We start from the raw sequence: 21,968 nt of genomic DNA, 5'->3' as shown, positions 1-21,968 counted from the left end.
AATCTATGGCCATTTTTAAGGCTGTATTTTGTGTTTTGGTATTAGATTGACTTATAGCCTATTGTTAGGTGGTCATGTATTTATCTCTCCTCTTCCAGTCCAATGCAGATAGAACTGATTTGTTGCAAGTGCAATGAAAATGCTTTTCATGCAAGCATGTAAAATTGAAAACATTTTATATCAATAAATGATGAGTGATTTCCTGTTTTACAACACTTGTTTATAACCTACCTATGAAATAATAACGGCAATGAGCTCTCTTATTGTTTATAACTGTAGCTGTTGTCAGAGCTTGACTTTCCATGTTTCTATATTTCTTAGCTATAACAAATGTTTTAAAAGTATAGGGTACTATAAAATTGAAAGTACACTATAAAATCAGCTAAATGTAACATTTTATTGTTTTAAAAAATACCCTGATGTATGATAAGGTTACTGTAAACATATATCCAACAAGTGCCTGTGGATATGATACAGCAAAATTCCGACATGGAAAATATTTTTAAATGTTGTTGGTTTATCCAGACAGACAGTACACGCTTGAGTTTTAATAGTGTGTACAGCAAGTAAACATACAATGAAAGCTCGCGTCTCTCGGACAGCCCTCTGATTGGTCTCCTTTGGGACAGAAGGCGGGGCTCACTGCTGTGGGCGTTTCACAAAAACCAGCGTCCACGCAGCTCAAGCTTTCATTCACTACGGATTTGTCGAGTTAAGCTGATCCCTCTGCGGGGTTTTGTTCCTGAACGAATCTACTTGCTTATTTTCTGCTTTTTTTCCGCTGCATGCGTAAATAGTGTTTTTTTTTAAAACGTGCAGTGTACAGGTGCGCGGACGAGCTCTTCTCGGTAAACTTAGTATTTTTTGCACAACCTACCTGAGTTGTGTGTTGTGTTTCTCCTCAGCACGCGTCCAGTCCTCTCCACCATGGATTTGGTTTGGATTGTGGGCTTCGCTGTGAGCGTCTGCGCCTGGTTTGCTTCAGCGGAGCGGCACAGCGTCTACTGGAACAGCACGAACCCAAAGTAAATATGTTTTAATTTTTCCTTTGTTAAACCAGTGGTCTTGAACCCACCCGTGCACACACTTCTGTATTTATAAATACAAAAACAACATTGCTTGGCACCTAAAATATAAACTTTTAACGTTATTGTCAGTGCAGATTATACCATTATGGGCCATATTAAGATGCATTTGAGTAGTTGCAACTCATGCATATTCAGTGAGCTTGTGATGAATTTGTGGTGTGGGCGACTCGCTGCTGTTGTCATGATAATGCAGGACAGTTGGGAGTATCTCTCCCTCCCCCTCCCTCTCTGTGCTCGAACCTGTTATTATGGCGCTGTTTACCTGTAATACTTTGTCTAACCTGTTCAGATTTAATGCGTTTCGCAATCTATTCTGCAGGATTAGTTACATCAGGTTATGTCATCTGTGTATCTCTAAAAACAGACAGTGAGGGAGCTAAAAAGCTCATCCTTTTCAGGGAAGATGGTTCCTTTTTAAATTTGTAAATATATGGGTTTCTTTAACAGAGAAATGCAAGGATATGGTTATATTTTTCTGTTGAGCTCAGTTTTTCATTCAGGACTTGATCAGGTATGATCTATGAGTACTACTGAAAATACATCTCCTTATTTTGGCTTTTTATATGCACCTGAATGTCTTTTCTACATTTTTCTGAGTTGATTTATTTGCAGGAGTGTGGCAGTAATTCAGTAGTGTAGTACTCAGTTTAATTACACTGTTAAAAGTCAGTGCCTCAAAAGTTCTGTTCCTTTCTGTTATTTTGGTGTTGTCTTCATTCCTCAGCTGAAATCCTATTTTCCTTGGCAAGGGTTATATTTTTTTGTGTTGGTTTTACAGGTCTGACTCACAGCACACCATGTCGAAATGTCTGTTGCAATATCCTCCCCATCTGACAGACAGTCCTAACCTTTGTGTGGAGTGGGAGGTTGCTGTACCTCCTAAATCAAGAGATATCACATGGGGTTTAGGTGGCTGTCAGGGGGACATAGGGGTGTTCATATTTCAGGTGGTAAGACGAGTAATAATGGTGTATGACAGAGACGGAGGAGGTAACTTGAGGCCTGCCCAGTAGGTCACACTGTGGGAGAGAGATGGATTGCTCAGGGAGGAGAAATTGGAGCTGAAATTGTCAGGGTTAGGGGCCATTTGGAATAAGTGGGGGGTCAATTAGAATTATGGTTGATGATGGCTGGGGTGAAATGGCTTGGGGTACTTTGGAGGGTTAAGTTTACACACCACGAAAAACTTCTACATACACACACCTCACACTCGGACAGGCAAGCACGAACAGAGACTCCTGGCAGACAATAAGTCAATCAAAAACCAGGACACTCAATCACACCAAACCGACGTCATCTACATCAATCAGTGTTTGGCTCAAACTCTTTCTGGTGTACAAACACATGTCTTGGTTGCAAACACCCAGATATTCAGATATTCTCAAACAAGATTACATTCGAGCACACTTTCCCCCCTGATCTGCGCTGTGGTTAAAACTACAGCATTTTCTGTTTTCAGAAAGGCCATAATTATGGCGACAATGCCTGTCACTGAAAATCAGAATGAAGTCCCAGATGGGAAGGCGTTTTTGTCGTGTCCCTTATGTGGAACGACAGTGATCATTCCTGTATATATACTGGTAATCCGTCGTTTTGCACTTGCTATTTTTTTCCGGATGACTGTGCTAAATCTCTCCCTTTGGCAACTCTTAATCCTGTTTTCCCAGAAAAAGCAGAGTTTGTGAGATGCCTTCATTTGATGCGTTTCATCATTCTCAGCAATCTGCTCCCCCCTTTGACCTGTTACTCGATACAGTGTGTTGACGTCCATCTTTTCCCTGAAGAGATGTTTTTTCTTCTTCTTTTTTTTGGCCCCAGTTTATTGTTCGGTCCCATTGGTCAGAAAGCTGCCATTTATCAAATTGATCTCAGATTGATCACTGAGGTCCTTGTGGTACAGGCTCATTTCCCTTTTCCTCAGCGTGTTTGTTGAGGGATTTAGCAACACATACACACTCATACATAGACATACACAGTTGCCTGTTGACGTCCAAGCTCGTATCTGCCTGTGCTTTAACAACTATTTTGTTTCAGCATGAGTGAAATCCATTCCCGACAGTGTTTCAACACTTTCTGACCTTTTTACTTGTTAGTATATTTGAAACCTTTGTGTCTGATTAGCAACAACTTAATCACCAGCACGGGTTGATTCCCAGAAAGAGGCTCGTCAGTGTGCCCAGTCAGCTTGAGTCCCGGCATGCCAGTGTGTGTTTGTGTGCGTGTCTTTAGTGAAGGGAGTGTCTGTGCAAAAGCCTGCGTCTATGTGTGAGCACCTGCATGTACAAGATTGCCAGATTCGAGTGACTCATACACTCTCATACACATTAACCCAGTCATACATACACGCATGTGCCACAAAGTGAGTGTGAGTTGTGATTGATATTAACATCGTCCCAGGAGCCCTCTAGTCTCCCAATGTGAGGTAACAATCTGCTCATTTACGGCTTCTTCCTCCCTTTTCGCTCTTTCCCTGCTGAGTATGAGTAGACCACCACCACCACCACCCACGCCTCCTCCTCCTCCTCTGCTTCTTTGTACCTGTCTCTCCCTCTCCCAAGCACCCCGCCCCCTCTTCTTGGCCAGGTTCCCTTTTTCAACTTGGTTCTGTGGTCTCCAGTTCTGAGTCTGTTAACTGTTAACTGTTTCATAGCCCTCTCGCACACAGCGCTTTGATCTGCTGTTTATTTTAACATAATCATCATCACCTTTTCTGTTATGATAGCACATTTTTGAGCTAATCAGCTCTAACTCTGAAGTCCTTGTTTTGCTATGTCTTTCTAATGAGCGCTTTGATTTTTGGTAAAACCGCAAAATAGGCTTCCAGATTGTTTGAGCTTACCATTGCTGGCGCAGTGGTTTAATACCTTTTTAATTGAATCTGATTTTTCTACTGTGTTGGCTCAAATGAAGGAGTTATTTAAGGTATGTTTTACCCACATGAAGGATTTTTTTTTGTTATTTATTCAGTCAGTATGGGTGTTTTGTGATGTTTCCCATACAAATTGGGGAATGGTCTTCACGGTGAGCCACAGAAAGAGTATAGTAACTGGTGTGACTGATTAGAGGTCAGAGTTCACTATGTGATGAAGTGGCACAGCCTCTATCAATCTGTCAGTCATTCTGTCACAGCGGTGGTCCCTGAATACTGGCTGCCACTCAGGCCAGCCCCTCTTCACACTGCTGTGGCTCTGTCTCTGGGAAACTTTCATTCATCCCCCTCCTGTCTTTTCGGTCCCCTTCGCTCCTTCACCAGCTTTTATCTCAACTTTACAAGCTGTCCCTTTTCAGTCTATTATTTCCTCAGCTCCATCTCTTGCTCTCAGAGAAGGGGGGAAGGAGGGAAGCATGCTAAGAGGTGTGGAATTTTTTTATCGTTCTTGGCACCCATGGCGATCCGTCACAAGGCACTTTGCCCTTTCCTTCACGCTTTCCCCCCCAGCTTTTCTTATAGCTTCCTTCTTCTGCCTCTCTATGAAAAGCCACTCCAGTCTTCCCAGCAAACCTGTTTCTTCCTGGTCTTTTTCACTTGTCTGTCCATGTATGCTTCTCGGCTCTTGAGTGTCTTGCTGAGGCAGTGGAAGTGGTAGAGCCGGTCTGAATACTCAAACCATGAAAGAACAGGATTTTAAATGGGGGGGGGAATGAATGTGTACATATGGAAGTAGTTTAATGTGTCTGTTTACCTTGCATGCCTGTGCAAATGTACGTGTTTGAGAGATTAAAAATAAGATTGGGTCATCATATCGACTGGTGTGGGCATTAGGTAGACACAATAGATAAGGGATTTCTACGATTTCCAAGTAATCTGAACCGAAGCTACTTTCCTTGAAATATGTCCAGGTTTCCCCGTCACTTCTTAATCCAGCCTTCTCTTTGAACCCCCCCCCACCACCTCATGGGTCGGCCTTCTCTTTAGTAAATTCCAAAGGCCATCTCCATTTTTCTCTCACGTTGTCTGTCCCCTCCCACCACCCCTAATCTGGCCTTGTAATCTGTCTGGTGAATTCAATCTGGGGAAAATACTCTGAGAGATTGTCAAACGGATGGTAATCGCATCTCATAGGCTCAATGATCACTGAACTGTGTTGATGCTTTCTGTCTTTACAGTCTGTAATCGTCTGTAAGAAGACTTTAATTCGGTGACTACACTGATGAGCTGATTGTCCTCCTGTTCAACACTCCCATGTGTGTTGTGGTGTCAGAGACAGGAGGGCTTGTTTTATTGACTGCGCTAGATAGAGAAGCAGGTCAAAGGTTTTAACTTCCCACAGGCGTGCTGTCGGCGTTTCCAAAGTCTACACGCTGTCTGCTGTGTGTTTCCCTATGAAATGCTGCACTTCCTGGCTACGACTTTTCCCGGGAAAACGGCGTATCCTGTCTGCACAACAAACAATACAGTTCTCACACACTAACACACGCAAGACTGTAAAAGTCTGGACTCTGGAGTTGATTGAATTTCCCAGGCTCATATAAAGAATGAATACCTTTTTAACTCTAAGATTAAGTAGATTAGCAGTGATTTAATAGTGATTAATTGTTTTTGAGTGGTGTGCTCAACTGTCACGTCTTAAGGATGATTTGGGATGCGCCTCCCTGCCTGGCCTGCTGTCAAATCTCTGTCTCTATTTGGGATTCTCCACTGATCAGTGTCACTCTGGTCAACCCCACCAGTGACCCCCACCAAACCCATCCTTATGCCTCTTCCTTATCTTCTCAGCAGACTTCCCTTGCTCCATTTCACTCTGATCGTCCTCTCTGTGCTGCTATACAGCTGTTCCAGCCCACACATACATAATAGAAGAAGGAAAAACTCACACAGATTTATGATTATGGTACGATTATTATGGAGACGCCTCTTTCTTTCTCATGGTGTGTGTGAGATACAAAGTGTATGTGTGTGTCCTCCAGACTTGTTTATCAAGTCAATCTGCCAGCAAGAGTGAGATATTATCTATGAAAATGAACCATTGTTTTTGTTTTGTAAATAAGCATCATTGTGTTACTTCTGTTTTTCCTCTTTCCTTTTTTCCCCTGTTTGTTGGATGTCTGGGGTTAGTGAGTAAACATGTCCCCACAGCAAATACTGCCACACCCTAGAGGCCAGTTGTATTATTACCATTATTACTACAATGTGTATGTACCATTAGTACTACTACTGCTGTATTTTAAAAATCTATTTGATAACTGTCACAAATTGTAAATTTCCTTTGGAATTCATTAAGCCATAAGCTCTGACTGTGTTTGCATGGGGAAAAACATGTTAATGAAAGTTTTACCTTATGTAAATCAATCCAAATTTTTGCCTCCTGAGAAATGTGATGTCAGCGGTGACCTTTCTGTTCTGGCCCTGTTATAAGATACAAATGGCTTGGGGGACAGCGTGAGACAGTTGGAAAGAGCATATGTATTCATCTAAGCCTCCTTACTGCAGTGGAATCGGCCAATTATTTCTCTGCTGGACTTAAATCGTTCTCGCTTTGCTGGGTGGCAAAAGAACTCCGCTAGTTCAGCCAGGAACGATGGCAGAATGACCAATGATCCGGACAGACAAAGGTTGAATGACAGACAGGAGAAAGCAGATTGAGATGGATGACAAAAAGTCACACGGTGCAAAGAATGAAGGCTGGAATATTATGTTAAAAAGTGTTAGCCAAAAGAATAGGACCATATTTGTTTCTATGACGACGCAAGCATACCCACGTCGCATTGTGCTTGGTTTTGCAAACAGTGGGTCAAAAAGTTGCATATTTGGAATTCCATCAGGTTGGGATTGGTTCATCAGGTCTGGGGTGGGGGAGGGACAGAGTTGACATGAGGATCTGGTTTGCTTATTGAGCGGTGAAAGACGGACAGAGAGTGGGAGGGGGCGCCTGACACTGATGGATGAATACATGGACAGATGAAACAAAAACAGTTTGCGCAAAAACGGGAAACAGTCCAGCTTAACTAAGCTCATGCTGCACCTCAAAAAGGCGTCGCCTCTCTCTGGTGTCCCACCTCGCTTATGGAGTCATGTAGCTTTCACATATATATCTTGAAAGAAATAGTTCCCTTGTGTCCAATGTCTGTCATTATTCTGTTAACACCTCTCACTCTCCCCACTGCAACCATGGACACACTAACTGAATGTGAATGTGTGTGTGTGTGTGTCTGTGTCTTTTGAACTCAAATGGCAGTGTAAAAGAGTATATCCCTTCTCTGTGTGAGAACAATAGAGGTGGGGTACAAACACTCCGCCCTGCCTGTCTCACCCCTTACTCTGTCCCCAGCCTTCAGCCCCTGCTCTGGGCCTCCCTGTCCACTCTAAGCCCCTGTATTAAGCAGGGTCTGGTGCTGATGAATGCACCCGAGTTCAGCGTCCGCTCCACCCAATAATCCAGGCTTGGACGAGCCGATTAGGTGGTCCCCACATTCCCGTTCACTCATCTGTGACGTAGGTCAGTCACCTTTTTCGGTAACATTAATGGCGTGTGTTAAACCCAGGAGGAAAGTAATCATGTTTATGTGGTTAGGGTGACTGGCTGGCCTCTCAGAGTCAGCACGTGTTAAGTAGAATAGAGCTCCTGTTTTCATATGTAGTGGTCATAAACGTGTAGTTAGTCCTACGCTGGGCTTTATAGACCTTTTTAAAATAGATCTGAATTGATCTTCAAAGAGTGATTCCCATCATAGCAGTCCATATGCTGACTGTTTGTGTATAAAATTCTCCAGTGCTGACTTGGCGATTGTCCGACCTTTGATCCACATTGCAGCCCTTTCGCCTCAGAGGTCCAGCATTCCACAGGGCGACAGAGTGCAGAGATGAGAGGGTGATGGATGGATGAAAGGACGGGGTCGAGGTGGAGAAGAAAGCAAAATGCTAGCTAAAGAGATTAAAGAGGAAAGATTAGACTCCTGCTCCTGAAGAGACTCCAATAAATCAGGAATTCCTCCGTAGGAGAGGAGGAAGAGTGGCCGAGAACAGTCTGCAGTCTATTTTTCAGCAGATTGTGCACTCACACACACACACCCATTTGACCACTTGACATTCCCTCACTGCTATCATCTTTGTTTATTATTAGCATTTATTATCCACCTTATCATGACTGAAACACACTCCCAGATTCCTCACTCCTAGATTCCTCAGAGCTCTACATCACACACAAGCCTGCTCCAACTAAAACAATCATGCATTTAAATGTCTCGGACTGAGACAGTAACACATGCACACAATCCTCGCTGCATATCTGCTCCACAAATCATACTTAAGTAGAGAATACAACAATTCCTCCTCACCGTTACTTCTGCTGAAGCTCTAAGCGTCAATGTCATTAGAATAGAGAGTCTAGGATAAACAATTTGAATAAATCAAGACAGCCTATGGATAGATGGAGGGTGTTTGGAAAATGAAAATAACTAGGGACACACTCTGGGGGTAACAGAAAGTGTTTTCCTGCTAAAGTGAAGGTGGCATGATTTGACTTTGTTAGCTAAACCTTTTCACACAGAGGCCTGAGCTCTCTTTGAGGAGCGTTACTCCAATCAGTTAATTAAGCTGATGATGTGGAACGTCTCAATGCCGAGGCGTTAGAGGGGAACAAAAGGCAGCAGGATAATTAAAACTATTTGCCACTAATAAAAAGGGCTAGCCAGCCTCCCCGGGTGTGTATTCAGCCACTGTTCTCTCTAAGTGATGTATTTCATCAGCATGGGCACATTGTGAATAGACACTGTATGAAACGGTGGCATTGATAAAGCAACTGTAGCACTCGCATAGATGCTCTTACTGAGAGAAACTTCAAAAGCCATTTCCAACTCAAGCCCTTTGACCCTCCCTGCCCACGCCTATTCATGCCCTCTGTCTATCCCCAAACTCTCAGCCTAAAGGGGCTGGGAAGTGAGGAGCAGGAGGGCATAATTACCCCCCTCCGGGGCAACTTTAATACCCTTTTTTGTGTTTTAATTGCACCCCAATCGACCCCCTTTAGCTGAACACATTGGGAACATACCACAACCGGTTTGTAATCGGGGCTCAAAGTGGGGGAGGGATTTGGGTGTGGGGAGTCAGTTTGTGTGTGTTTTCAGTGTTTGCAGGGGGATGATAACTCTGTCAGGCAAAAGCAGACAACAGTGTTTGTTCAATAGTGTTATCGATTCAACTGGAATTGAAAGTGGCAGGGGGAAAAAACACTTTAGCACCAATCTGGTAAACAGAGCGTGGCAGGCAAACTGCAGATAAGCACTAAGCTGTCTGGACCATGGCAAAATGATAATTATTGCTCTTTCCCCCAAAAGTTGGCTGGAGCACATTATTATCAGCACAGTTAGATGGAAGTTTCATCAGTATACTAAAAAGGTGCTTGTTTTCTAACGGGCCCATGTTGCTGTTGTAATGTTGTTGCTGGTTAATCTGGTCATCAGTATTGAGGGAATGCAGTCAGGCAGAGAGGGGCAAAGGATCGGGGGAGGGAGACAGAGGGGGAGCAGGAGTCAGGGCCTGGTGTTTGGAGCCACAGTGTCTGTACTTTTACCATGGGGTACCAGGGAGACCCCTGGCCACAAACAACAACACCAGCTAATGAGCGACGGGGGCCTGTCCCTGTGCACTTTGATCGTTAGTCACACATATGGACCTTGTCACACAAATAAAACTCCCCAAATGCTACTTGTGACATTTGGGGGGGGGTTATGAGAAAGCAACAGAATTCTCAAAGAAAATTTTACTTGAGAGAAATGCCTTTTAGTGGGGAGGTTTTCTGTGCTAAAGGTGTCCAGTTAGCACCCTGAGGGCTTTTGAGAACTCATAACTCACACTGGCTAGCTGGCCCATTTTTGGGTTGCTGAAAGCCTGATGGACCATCCATGTATTCATTGCAAAAGCAACAAAACCCTATATTAGACACACATTCTCTTTGTGTGTTGTGAAAATATTTAAGTCTGTCAAATTTCAGCCATTCTCAGGAACCCCTGGTGATCCAGAACAGTAGGAGATGGAAAACTGATAGGGATCGCTTGGAAGCTCAGTACCGGGGGAGGAGGGGTGTGTGTGTGTGTGTGTGTGTGTGTGTTGGGGGGGGGGGGTTACAAACAGTAGGTAGCTGCTGCTTTTAGGTTGTTGATAGATGGGAATTACTGGGAAGTGTGTGTGTGAGTTTGTATGAGTTTGTTGCTAGCGGACGACTACCGCTGCAAGCTGGTGATAGATGGCTTTGGCTGAGAAGAGAGCATTAGCTGTGAGCCGCCCCTGGAGCAGTCACTCAGTCAGGGGGAAGGGGGAACAAAGCTGAAATACCTTTTAGAGACAATTCCCTGGAGATAAACTCAATATCTCTGAAAGAAAAGCCATGAGGGGAAGGAATCATGGACAGTTGAGATAAGGCCAATTTAAACTGCCTCATAGCATGCTAAACTGTTATTAAACTAGTCTAAACTTTCTGTTATAATTGAATTAGCAGGCTAAGATGCTAAAATGTTTTCTGCAGGTGCTCTTTGACCCAGGTCCAAGAGAAGTGGGAAGAAGTTTAGTTTACTTAAAGACCATCATAGAGAGGGTGGAGGAGTGAGGGGAGGGACGGCGGAGAGGCAGACAGTGAGTTGTCTCTTCAATTCAAATTAGCTTTATTGGCATGAATGTGTAACAACAATATTCGTTGTCTCTCTGCATTTGTAATGAGAGGGCAGTGTTGTGGGAGACCGTTATAGAACGTCATCAGACTCATATGTGTCTGCCTGTCTCTGTGACTAATAAATGGGTTGAAACATTTGACCTTTTAATCTCTATATTGAGTAAACTCAGGTGTGTTTCTGCTTCTATAGCGGAGAATTGTGTGTGTGTGTGTGTGTGTGTGTGTGTGTGTGTGAGGCCCCGCAGATGTCAATACTCATCTCCTGTCTTGACAGGCTAACTGACTGCTAATGTTTCTCTGTAAACATCATTCAGCTCCTGGGGGACATGGGATCAATGTGCACTCAGTGCTAACTTGCAACACTCTCCTCACGTTCATCCATATTTATGCACATGTTCTCTGCAGATCACTCTTTCCCTTATTGCATTTTCCCTCTTCATTCCACTCCAACACACACACACACACACACACACACATCCATACTCACAAATACACTCTTTCTCTTGTTGTCTATCTCACATTCCCAGGCCCCTCAGTCTTTCCTCTGATTTCCCTGTTGTACATTGCCGTGTAGCCGATCAATATATAATCACAGGTTTTGAGGTTTTATATTTATTACCGCTCTGATGCTGTCACCACAGTTATTAGTCTCCTGCCACTTGCATAACCATCATCCTCTGCCTCTTCCACCTCGCAGGTTTAAATGGAACGACTACACCGTGGAGGTAAAGCTCAATGACTACCTGGACATCGTCTGCCCCCATTACCCTCAGGGAGAGGTGCCATTGGTGGATGCCGAGCGATACGTCCTCTACATGGTGGAGCACGAGGACTATGAATCCTGCAAGCCCCAATCGTACGACCAGATGCGCTGGGAGTGTGGCCATCCGTTTGCTCCCCACGCCCCCGAGAAGTTCTCTGAAAAGTTCCAGCGTTTTACACCGTTTACTCTGGGAAAGGAGTTCCGCCAAGGAGAAAGCTACTATTATATCTGTAAGTGTTATTATAGCTTTCTCTCAGATTTCTAACTGTGTTTGCCAGTTAGTCTTATTTTCCAATATTCTCACCAAGATTCTACAGCCATGCGAGTATCTCTGTGAGGCAGAACTTAGGCACAGCAGTGCTTTGAGCTTATTGAGCTTATATAACCTAGAAAATAAAATGACAATTTTTACATGCTAACGTTTTCCATGTTCAACATCTTAGTTTAGCATGCTAACATCTGCTAATTAACGCTAAACACAAAGTAGGGCTGAGGTTGATGGGAATGTACTGTAAAAGTGTTGCATGCATTCAGATTTTTACTTAATGTTGACTAGATAGCAATTCATCCAATAGCTGTCGAGAAATTTCATACAAAACCAGAGGTCAACCTGATGGTTGTGCTAGATGAAAAGTCAGGTCATCACCAAAGTCATTAGGATTCATCATGTGGGAACCATGAATGTGTATTTAGAGTTAGAGTTGCAATCCAACTTAGAGTTGTTGAGATATTTCAGTCTGGTGTTAGACAGACCGACCAGTCATCATTACTAATCCTAGAGCTCACCGCTTGCATGGCTAAAAATCTCAACCTTCAGAAGGAAGAGAGGCAAGGTGGCTAAAGTTTTGCTATGTTTTTCTACTAACCGTGATATGCTGGAGCTTGGTGGCCAGCTCTATGAAGCTTAACATGGGCATTAACTAGGGTGTCGGCTCAGTTTGCCAAGTTTATGCAATACTTACCCTGCTAGAATGTAACCGCAAAGAGCAAGCAGTATTGTCACCCTGACCATGGCTGTAATTAGATAAACTGCAGGACAAGACACACTTCGCCTCGTCACAGATGGTGTCCTAAAGCTCTTTCCTTTGCCAAGTGTGTGTGTGTGTGTGTGTGTGTGTGTGCACACGCATGCATGCATAAAGGTGAATTAAGGGGCCATTGAAGGATCAGTGCATTATTTAGTGTTAACGTCTGTGTTGTTTCTTCCCTCTTCCCGGCAGCCAAACCTTTGCACCACCATGGACCGGAGTGCCTCAGGCTCAGGGTGGATGTCATAGCTGCTGATGGTGAGTTTAACTGCCCTCCTGGCTGTAAGAAGAGCAGCACAATCACCTCTGATTGTCATGTTAGGCTATTGCAAGACCCAAGCAGATTAATTGATGGCATTTGTCCTTTTCTTTCAGGCTCTCAAGAGGCCAGAGTTGCTAAAGGAGGCACAGGTGGGGCTGCAGTTGGAGCTGGGGGTGGTGTTCACAACCCATCCAGCAGACCGCCTGCAGGTATGTTGATCAACCCTGTGTCCTTTCTAATTATCCCTGACCATAAAACAATCCAGGTACATTCAGCTGGGGTATAAATATGCGGTACTCAATGTGTCTTCTTTATCTCCCATCTTCAAGCAGATGACCCAGGTGTACTGCCAGATGTCCAGAAGAGCGTACGGATAAACTCTGCAGTAGCAGCTACATCCCTCTCAATCCTCTCATTGCTAGTCCCATTTTTATTATTGCTATTGTTGCACTGAGAGTACATGAAAGGACTGCTGTTGGCAGACGTTGTTTTTCAGGGACTACAATGAAGACAGTCCGTGGGGTTGAAACCACTGACTCAAAAAGACAGTTTTCCATGCCCAGTGCTGGCCACAGGGAGAGACTTTTGAAGCTTGTAAAGTACAGATTGACTCACTTGCATTACGTGTGCTGAGTAATTCTGAGGATTTGAGACAAGGTATGTGTGCTTTGTCTAATTTTTCAAAAAGAAAGGATGTTGTCTTGGAAAGACTAAGCTCTCAAGCTTGATTTGAATTTTTTAGGGCTCTCTCAAAAAAGTTAATCTCTTTGGATGATAACCCTATAAGAAAATATGAAGAAGTTGAAGAGGAACCTGAAGTGGACGAAGAACAATCAAGAGCAAAGACACCAACTCCGTCTGAATTATATTGAAATACACTTAATTTGAATAAATCCATATTCAGTGGAAACGAAATCGCTTACCTTTTGAGCCAAAGATCCGTCATCTCTCCAACATGTACACTATGCCACCCTTGAGTATTGTGTACTGTTTGTTGTATTGTTATTGTAATGGTATTGAGTGGCATTGATGTCCCAAGTGATTACTTTTGTCTAAATGTAGCATTGACTGGGGCTGTTCTCATGACTACCATTCCTTTGCAAACTCGACCATGTGCTTATATACTGTAGCACTAATACTGCACAGTACACACACACACACACACACACACACACACACACACACACACATACACTCCACAGCAGTGTTACACACAAACGCGCACACACACATTGACATCGGATGACATGAAATACAACATGAAAACCCACTACATTGAGTTATGTTATGTGTACATTCTGTGAAGATAATTTATAACATTTGCAGCTGAGAGGTTTTACTGTATATACCATGTGCTCACAAAAACAAATGTTTACTGTTTGCAATGCGGAGAGCTTTTTCTCTCTCTCCTGGTAGTGTTAGTACTTGTGTGAAAGGGAAACTGTGTGAGTTGAAGTGAGAGTAAGAAAATGTGCGCAAGCAAGGGAGCGATTTATTTGAAAGAGAGCGATAAGACAAAACGTTTTTCTGCCAAAAGCAAACACTGAGATGTTGCGTGTACCACAGAGAGGCTGGACTTCTCTGTTTGCTGGATCTTGCCCCTGTATTGGTAAAACTGTCAAATATCAAATCTTTATTACTACAGGACCCAACCCTGTGTATCATGGTGCTTTACTTAAACCAACTTTAAACAAGCATTTATTTCTAAACACAAAGTGAAGTAATCAGCTATTTAGACTTTCTGAATAATTATCCCAGTTTTGGATGATTTCAAAAATGTTATAGTCACCAGTTCACTACAGACTAGACACGGCATCAAACAGAGTTGCCAAGCACATCTTCACCTGACAGGCTGGCTTGATCAACAAAGCACAACAGTGTATGACCATTCAAGTCAGTCTTTTTTTATCTGGATTCTTGTTACCTAATTTTGTACATGTGTAAGTAAGAGAAGTGTATAATATGTGTGTGTGTGTGTGTCTGTGTATATATATATATTATATATATATATATGTGTGTGTGTGTGTATATATATACATAGAAGATTATATAAAAGACCTGTTTGATAAATATGCTAAATGTGAAAATTTCATGTGAAATAAAAAGATATTTTTGGAAAACCAGAACCGCTTTGTTGTGATTATTTTTAGTAATGCTGGCATGGTATGGCTTGCATGGCTCTAGGGGTGGCAATGTTCGTCTGTTGCACTGGTTGGTTGGTGAGTCCACCACTTTGGTCCAGACAGAATATCTCACCAACTATTGAATGGACTGGCACAGAATTATTAAGAACATTCATGGTTACCAGAGGATTAATCCGAATGACTTTAGTGATCATCTGACATTTTCTACTAGCGCCACCATGTGGTTCTGAGTGAAATGTCTCTGTGAGTGAACTTTATTTTTATCTCCTGTGGTTCATGTTTGGAGTGGGTTGGCATAGTAGCCTTATACCCCCCCCAATTGCCATTACATTTGTTACACGCATTGTCCCACTCAAGAAAAATTATAATCACTGTGTCAACCCTTAACTTTTCCCTTAACTTGTTTACTTGTCCAAAATGTGCGAAATCCTTTGGCTTATGACAAAAATGTGAAAAACTAATGATAATACAATCAACCCCAGTACTTTGTGTTAAGTACTAAATAGCAAATGTTAGCATGCTAACACGCTAAACTAAGATGTGGAACATGGTAAACATTATATCTAAACATCAATATGTTAACATTGCAATTCTGAGTATGTTTCCGTGCTAGCTTTAGCATTTATAGCTCACCCCAACACTGTGCGAAAGTGCAACCTCACACAGCTGCTAGCGTGGCTGTTCTCTTAGTCTTGTTTACACATGACTTTAAGTAAAGGTTCAATTATCTACCCCAAGAAAGAACCAACACAGCGTCATCCTAAATGAAACATCACATTTTCCCTAGGAACTAAGCTTTCAGGAAACCCATCCCTTTTTCTCCTTTTGATTACACCGGCGAGATCTTCACAGAAGGAGCCAATAACACAGATAATGACTCACACACACTAATGTGACAGGAATTGAATAGAATCAAGGCCATGATGGCCAGAGACGAGACAAAGCTACAATAGAGAGATAATGGAAAAAGCAGGAGAGGGCTGTGTTTATTGTTACCATTAGGGTTGCCTTTTGAAGACTAAATACACAGGTGCAATCCTTCTGCTACCTTTATCTCAACCTTCTGGCAAGCCTCCACCCTAAGCTATAATACCCCCTCCCAACATACACACACACACACACACACACCCACACCTCCTCTTTTCTCCAACCATGATTCTTTGCTCATCTGCAAGTTGCATGACAAGCCATTGTTCTCATTCTCCTTCTCTTGTCTCTCCCTTCCCAGGGGAGCTTTACAGCCGTGACAGTAAAAACAGCTGTAGCACCAAAAACTGGTGCCACTGCCTCAATGTTTTCAAAGCGATGGCCCGTAAATTACGGTTGGTGGAAAGGCCCCTTAACCGCCCGACCCCTAAAAGAGGCTCCACTGAGCAGTAGCTTGTTGAAACAAGACAATTGTTTTTATTTACTCACTTGTTCAGCGTACCAGCTTGAGTAATTGTCAAAAGCAAGTGTGAAACCTTTAGCGCTGTAGTAAATGTTAAGGGCAGTCAGGAGACAACCAGAACAAACATCCTGAGGGCAATGTTTTACAGGCCTAACAGAAGAAACATGGTATGGTACAGTGTATATTAAACCCAGATCCAGTTTGTGCCTCTTATGTTTTACCATAACATGGAAGTCACAGAGCTAAGCATCCACTTTGATATATCTCAAAATTGTATCAAAGATACAATTTTGTAAAAAATATAAAACAATACAATGTAACATCAGTATAGACATAAAAATCTGACGGGTGAAAAAAACATCGTGCAGCACATTGAAGAGCCTTTAAGGATTCTGGAAATTGTTTCAGAACAGCGTTAAATGTTGTTAAATAAACCTCCAGGTTTCCTAGCCATGCATGTATGTGTACACATACCTGGCAATAAAGCTGATTCTGATGGCAGCAAGTATGCCAATGTCTGTCTGTTGGTAGGTCCGTCTTTGGTCTAGATGGACATCATATTTTTTGTCTAGCACACCAGCAGGTCAAAATGTTCACTTATCTTGTGATCTATATCTCAACTGCTTCTGGATTTATTGACACCAGATTTTGTTCAGCCATTCTAGGTTCCCAGAGGATGAATCATTGTGACTTTGGTGATCCCCTGTCTTGTCCTCTAGCGCCACCATGAGGTTGACATTTGCGGATTTGAGAGAAATTTCTCAACAACAGTTGGTTGTATTGCAATGAAAGTTGGAATCCCTCAGAATGAATTATAAAAACTATAGTGATCCCATGACATTTCGAGAGCTGACACAGTGTGTGACACTAAAAACCAGGAAGCTGTGAGGCACAGCAAGAAAAATCAACAATTCAGAGTAGGTTGTTGGCATGGCCAGCTGGTCTATCTCTGCATATCCGGACTCAGTCAGGCCTCACTATCAGCAGGACACTTGACGACCAGTCCCTGTCTGCCTGCTAGCGTATGTTACTACTCAGAAGAGCCAGGAGTGTCTATCTTACAGGGCCTCAGGGAGGTTACCTAACATTATTGTATCTATTTGAAGCATTTATAAGCTTCCATGCTGCCCTAGAATGAGAATCCGGTGTCCTGTAAATATCAAAGCAGCTGTTTATGAGCAGCGACAGAACAATATGCTGACCCATGAGTGACTTTTTACATTATTTTTAATGCAGTGATGACGCACTGCATGTTCGGATTAAATGTCATTTTAATAGCAGCTTGTTTAGAAGCTTCTGCTTTAGTGCCTGTAAAAGCTTGAGATGACAGCAGGGCCAGATGGGGCTGATGGGAAGGAAACACCTTGGTTGGACAGAATAAGTTGGAGCCTCTGGACCAATCAGTGCACACTTTGGTCCCCTGCCATCGCCAGCGGTCGGGGTGTGGTCTCCTCTTCCCGAAAAGTCCTGTCACACACTCTTGGCTGTCGCCACTGCCAGGGTCATCTGTCTTGTTCCAGCTCATGCTTTGGTTTCCTGTCCGTATCACTTGGTCACTTTCCTTTTTTCATTCATTTTCACTTCCACACTTTATTTGTTCTGCCCCTTTGATTCATTCACTATCTTTGTATCTATCTCCTGTTTTTATGCATCCTCATGTCAGTCTCTCATTCTGTCATTAATGTTTTTCACCCTTTTCTGTATCAAATCTCCATCGCTTTCAGTTCTGGGCCTCGATTACCAGCTCCATCTCTCTTTCTGTCCGTCTCTAGATGGTTTTGAGGTTTTGCTGTGAAATGTGTGGGTGGGGAAAAAAAAGTATTTTCTGTGCAGAAAAATGATAACCTATCATTTTTCAGTTTGGTTCTCAGCCTGTCGAGATGGATTTGCTCCCAGCAGTGTCACAGAGTGTCTCTAGAAATGTTTTTTTTATAGTGTTTCGACGTCTCAGTGGGTGCCATTCTGCTGGCACAACCCTGTGACCTGCCCCTTTCACTGTTTCTATCCCACTTAAGTTTTTCTCGTGTTTTTCAGCTCCTCTCCCAATTTATCTGATGCCTCTCACCTTGCCACTTTGGAACAAAAGATGAAGTAGAACATTCTGTGCAAGCTTGTCATTTTCCTCAGCCTCCCTGACTGTCAAAATTGACCCCTGTTGAAGATAGACAGAGCAATTATTAGCTTGTAAGTGGCTCTCATATCCCAAAACCAAGAAAAAAAAACAATACATGCGCAAAAACCAAAGCAAAAGGATTTTGAAGTTACCACTAAGATGTGTTATAACATTTTACTTACCGTGACTGAATAAATAATTTAGATCATTCGTAACAAACGTCGTATCTTCAATTTGAAAAACAAATGGATCTCAGCTTTGGTTTTGTATTATTTCAGTTCTGTATCATTTTTTACCTGCTGCAGTGAAGTATATAATGAGTGAAGGACTGTGTGAATGTTTAAGTCCCACAGTTATTTACAAAAGCTCCTTGTCAAGAAAAAACACATGAACAAATAAAATATTTGCTAAGGATGAGTTCAGACTAACAGGCAGAGATATAGAATTACTACGCAATCATTATTATGGGATTTACGCAGTGCTTCAAGTTACTGTACTCTTTCAGGCGCATCCTGTCTTGCGAATATTGCCTCTCACTTACCTTACAGCAGCAGTGGTGATGGTGGTCATCTCTCATTTTCTGCAAATGAAATGCATCCAAATTTATTAAAACAAAATAAAGCTTGAGGTTGTTGTGATTGGACAGCTCTTCATACATCTGTCTGTATATCAGATTGCCCTTACTTACACTTGCTATCATGTAAATGCTAAGGGTTATGTCTGCGTCTGAAATAAGGGATTAAAAGGAAAGGCACAAAAATGCCTGCACTGTATATGGCCTGTGAAATGTTGGGCCTAATCTGATTTATACTATTTTTTTCTGACAGCCTGCAGAAAACGACTGAACAGATGGATGTCTTCAAAGTTAGATTTGGGGAGAATGATGACAAAGAAAAGTGATTAACTAGTTCACATGTGGCTATGAGTGAGAACATAACTGCCTACCAAGGGAAGCCTTTGGTGTAATTGCCAATGTAGAAGATTTTCTGGTAAATAACAGGTTGCCTTTCATCCAGTCTGCTCTTGCAACAGCTTGCAGACATTCATGGGGGGTGATGTTGCAAGGCATGATGGGGCTGCAGCCAAACTGCACAACAGGCAGAGCTTGCACACGGAGAACTGTCAACTCTTTTGCATTTGTTCTAAAGTTATGGGGAGCTTTTGAAACCCTATAATGATGCCTTTAGCCAGGCTATGCTTTGTTTATGCACAGCAGGGACTCTCAGAAAATGAGCACAGGCAGCCTTTTAAAGGCTCACACAAAAGTATTGTAGTTGCCAACATCAGATTACTTCAGAACTACATCCTTGGTGTATGAGAGCAAACCTCTGCGAGGGAAAAAAGGAAAGTGCAGTATAATGTATATTTCATGTTGTTAACTACAAAATGGGACAAAAGAGATCTGTCTCTCGCACAGAGGGAACTATTGAGAAGTTCATATAAAGCCCTCAGGCCATGTGGGTTATACTGGGTGGAGGAATGTATCATATATGCAAGCACTCATGCACATACTTGCATACCTCCTGGCCCTATCGGAACCCCCAACCCCCTCCCCCCCACACACACACACACGCAGAAAAACTCAAGAAAAAAAGACTCCAGTTTAATTAACTCCAGCAACAGCCCTGGGGCACAAGACTGAAATTGGACAAGGGAATGTACAATTCTTTACAGATAAAATCTAGTCCATCTATACTGACGAGCTACAATCTCTAGCCACACACATAAAGCAAGGTCCATACTGTGCAGTACTATTTTGGAGCTGACACAGATTGTAAGCATCTGATGGAAACCAGTGTAACATTTGGGTTTTATTTGTTGGCATTTCAGTGACCAGTTACAGATGCCAGTGGTTCTCAGGGCAATTAAACTGTGTGTAGTTTACCAACAAAGAAAACTCCATGTGTGTTCTCCATTTAGCTGCTGGTTTAAAGTGTGTCAATCAGTAAAACCCACCTGCTACAAACTGATTCGAACAGAAACCGATGGTGAATATCATTAAGTTACTTTATAAAAGAGGTCTTTAAATGATAGAGGATGAGAATGATAACAAGGTACAAACTGCTCTGTTGTCAAGAATGCGTAACCCAGACAATCATCCATTATGCCATTAATTTCTAATTTCCTGAAGCACATCTGATCAATATCTAATCTGAAAGACATGATACCGAAAAAGACTGCTGGATAACGGGTTCTTATGATTGATGTTCGGATCATGTCTGCTGGAAACAAAAATGAGGGTGTCAGTATAGAGTTCAGGCTCATCCAACACATTTCACTTTATAAGTGACTCCAGTATCACAAGTGCAGACACTTAGTTGTGTGTGAAAGTGGTCCGTGCATCCCTTTCAGTCTCTCAAATGTTTCTACATAGTCCTTCTAATGATCTACATCTTTAAGCCTTTTTTCCTCAAGTCCTCTTTGGCTTCTTTTATCTGCTCCTGTAGCTCTTGCGCTGCCTCGTCACAGTCATTGAAGGTGGCCACTCTGTATCCCACCATCCCCAGGGAATAGCATCCAAATGAAATCAGCAGATACAGAGGCATCGGCCAGGCAACCTCTCTGTAAGTCTGCGGCAGGCTCAATTCCAACAGGTCGAAAGTGACCAAAGCCCAGACTGCGCCCACCACCGACACACCAAATAGCCACTCCAGAAGTTTCGTCATGATGAGAGGTGCCGCGGGGACTTCAGGTGAGCAGCCAGAAAACAACCTGGCGGAGAGACGAACGGTTAAAAAGCCACTTGTCCAATTAGCTTAGCTTTAGCACGCCAAAGTAGCACGGTGTTAGCCACCTAGCTAAAGTTAACTGTTACAACAGACGAAAACAAACTGCCGTTAGACGACATGAATAAAACAGTCGTACAAAAGAAACAAGGCCAATTAAATTATTCATTCGTTTAAATAGAATTTCGTTCAATAAACAGTTTTATAAGAAATAATCCGACGTATTTACCTCCTTTCAAATGCCACCTCAGCCCTGCGCAGATTTATGACGTAGCAAGCCGTGATGCCTTGTGGGAAATGTAGTTAATGTAATGTTACAATAGAAATTCCAACAAATCAACTGAATTATTAGTTGTTGTTTCGTTAATTTTTTGTGAATTTATTGCTATTTGCAGAATTATTTATTCACAAGCAAAACGTTTTTTTAAAACTACATTTTATCATTATGAAGATTTAGTCCTAACTCTCAATTTTTTGAAACATTTATTAGGCCTATATATGTTTTTCATATTAAATATTTTATTATTAATACATCCTTGATGTAAAGGTGTACTGAATTCATATTATATTCTATATTTATTTCCTTGTTGTCGTTCATCCACTAATTTGTAAGAGAGGAGTCAGAAGACAGCGGTCAGAAAGAAGAATTACTACATTTCCCCCGGGTTTTTTTTACACTTCTCAATAAATCTCAATGTTGTTGCTGTCTGTGTTTTTCATTAAAAGACTGTCCTAGACTGTTGTCAGATGTATTAACAATACCAATGCCCTGTCAGTTGAGAGTGAGAAAACAATTTGTTTCAACTGAGTCTTTAATGAGGTCCCCGTCAGGCTTTTAACACACATTAG

General features: G+C 42.4%; 2 protein-coding genes across 3 annotated transcripts; one reads left to right on the top strand and one right to left on the bottom strand.

Annotated features, from left to right (window-relative positions):
- The first annotated feature begins 692 nt into the window (after positions 1-692).
- efna1a (ephrin-A1a) lies at positions 693-14,872 on the top strand. Of its 2 annotated transcripts, none has more exons than XM_038725220.1 (5): positions 693-1,025; positions 11,391-11,686; positions 12,677-12,742; positions 12,860-12,955; positions 13,079-14,872. In XM_038725220.1, the coding sequence occupies exons 1-5, from the start codon at positions 928-930 to the stop codon at positions 13,198-13,200; spliced, it is 678 nt and encodes a 225-aa protein (XP_038581148.1). In that variant the 5' UTR covers positions 693-927; the 3' UTR covers positions 13,201-14,872. The 2 variants fall into 2 exon arrangements, with proteins under 2 accessions (XP_038581148.1, XP_038581147.1); XM_038725219.1 differs by having other exon boundaries at positions 13,076-14,872.
- Positions 14,873-19,975: 5,103 nt separating this feature from the next.
- Positions 19,976-21,398, bottom strand: dpm3 (dolichyl-phosphate mannosyltransferase subunit 3, regulatory). The gene is made up of 2 exons (XM_038725222.1): positions 21,349-21,398; positions 19,976-21,105 (listed from the first exon to the last, which is right to left on the bottom strand). Exon 2 carries the CDS (start codon positions 21,057-21,059, stop codon positions 20,781-20,783), a length of 279 nt encoding a protein of 92 aa, XP_038581150.1. The 5' UTR covers positions 21,060-21,105; positions 21,349-21,398; the 3' UTR covers positions 19,976-20,780.
- Between the last annotated feature and the right edge of the window lie 570 nt (positions 21,399-21,968).

Source organism: Micropterus salmoides, unplaced genomic scaffold (assembly GCF_014851395.1).
Source record: "Micropterus salmoides isolate LMB-PRFRI ecotype aquatic unplaced genomic scaffold, ASM1485139v1 Ms_hic_scaffold_17, whole genome shotgun sequence".
Lineage (NCBI taxonomy): Eukaryota > Metazoa > Chordata > Actinopteri > Centrarchiformes > Centrarchidae > Micropterus > Micropterus salmoides.
Note: the sequence above shows the minus strand (reverse complement) of the source record. Positions and strands in the feature narration are given on the sequence as shown.

Coding starts and splice junctions, on each gene's coding strand:
- efna1a (XM_038725219.1), top strand. CDS start 928: ATGGATTTGGTTTGGATTGTGGGCTTCGCTGTGAGCGTCTGCGCCTGG. Junction 11,687..12,676: donor AGAAAGCTACTATTATATCT/GTAAGTGTTATT, acceptor TCTTCCCGGCAG/CCAAACCTTTGCACCACCAT. Junction 12,743..12,859: donor GGATGTCATAGCTGCTGATG/GTGAGTTTAACT, acceptor CTTTTCTTTCAG/GCTCTCAAGAGGCCAGAGTT.
- dpm3 (XM_038725222.1), bottom strand. CDS start 21,059: ATGACGAAACTTCTGGAGTGGCTATTTGGTGTGTCGGTGGTGGGCGCA.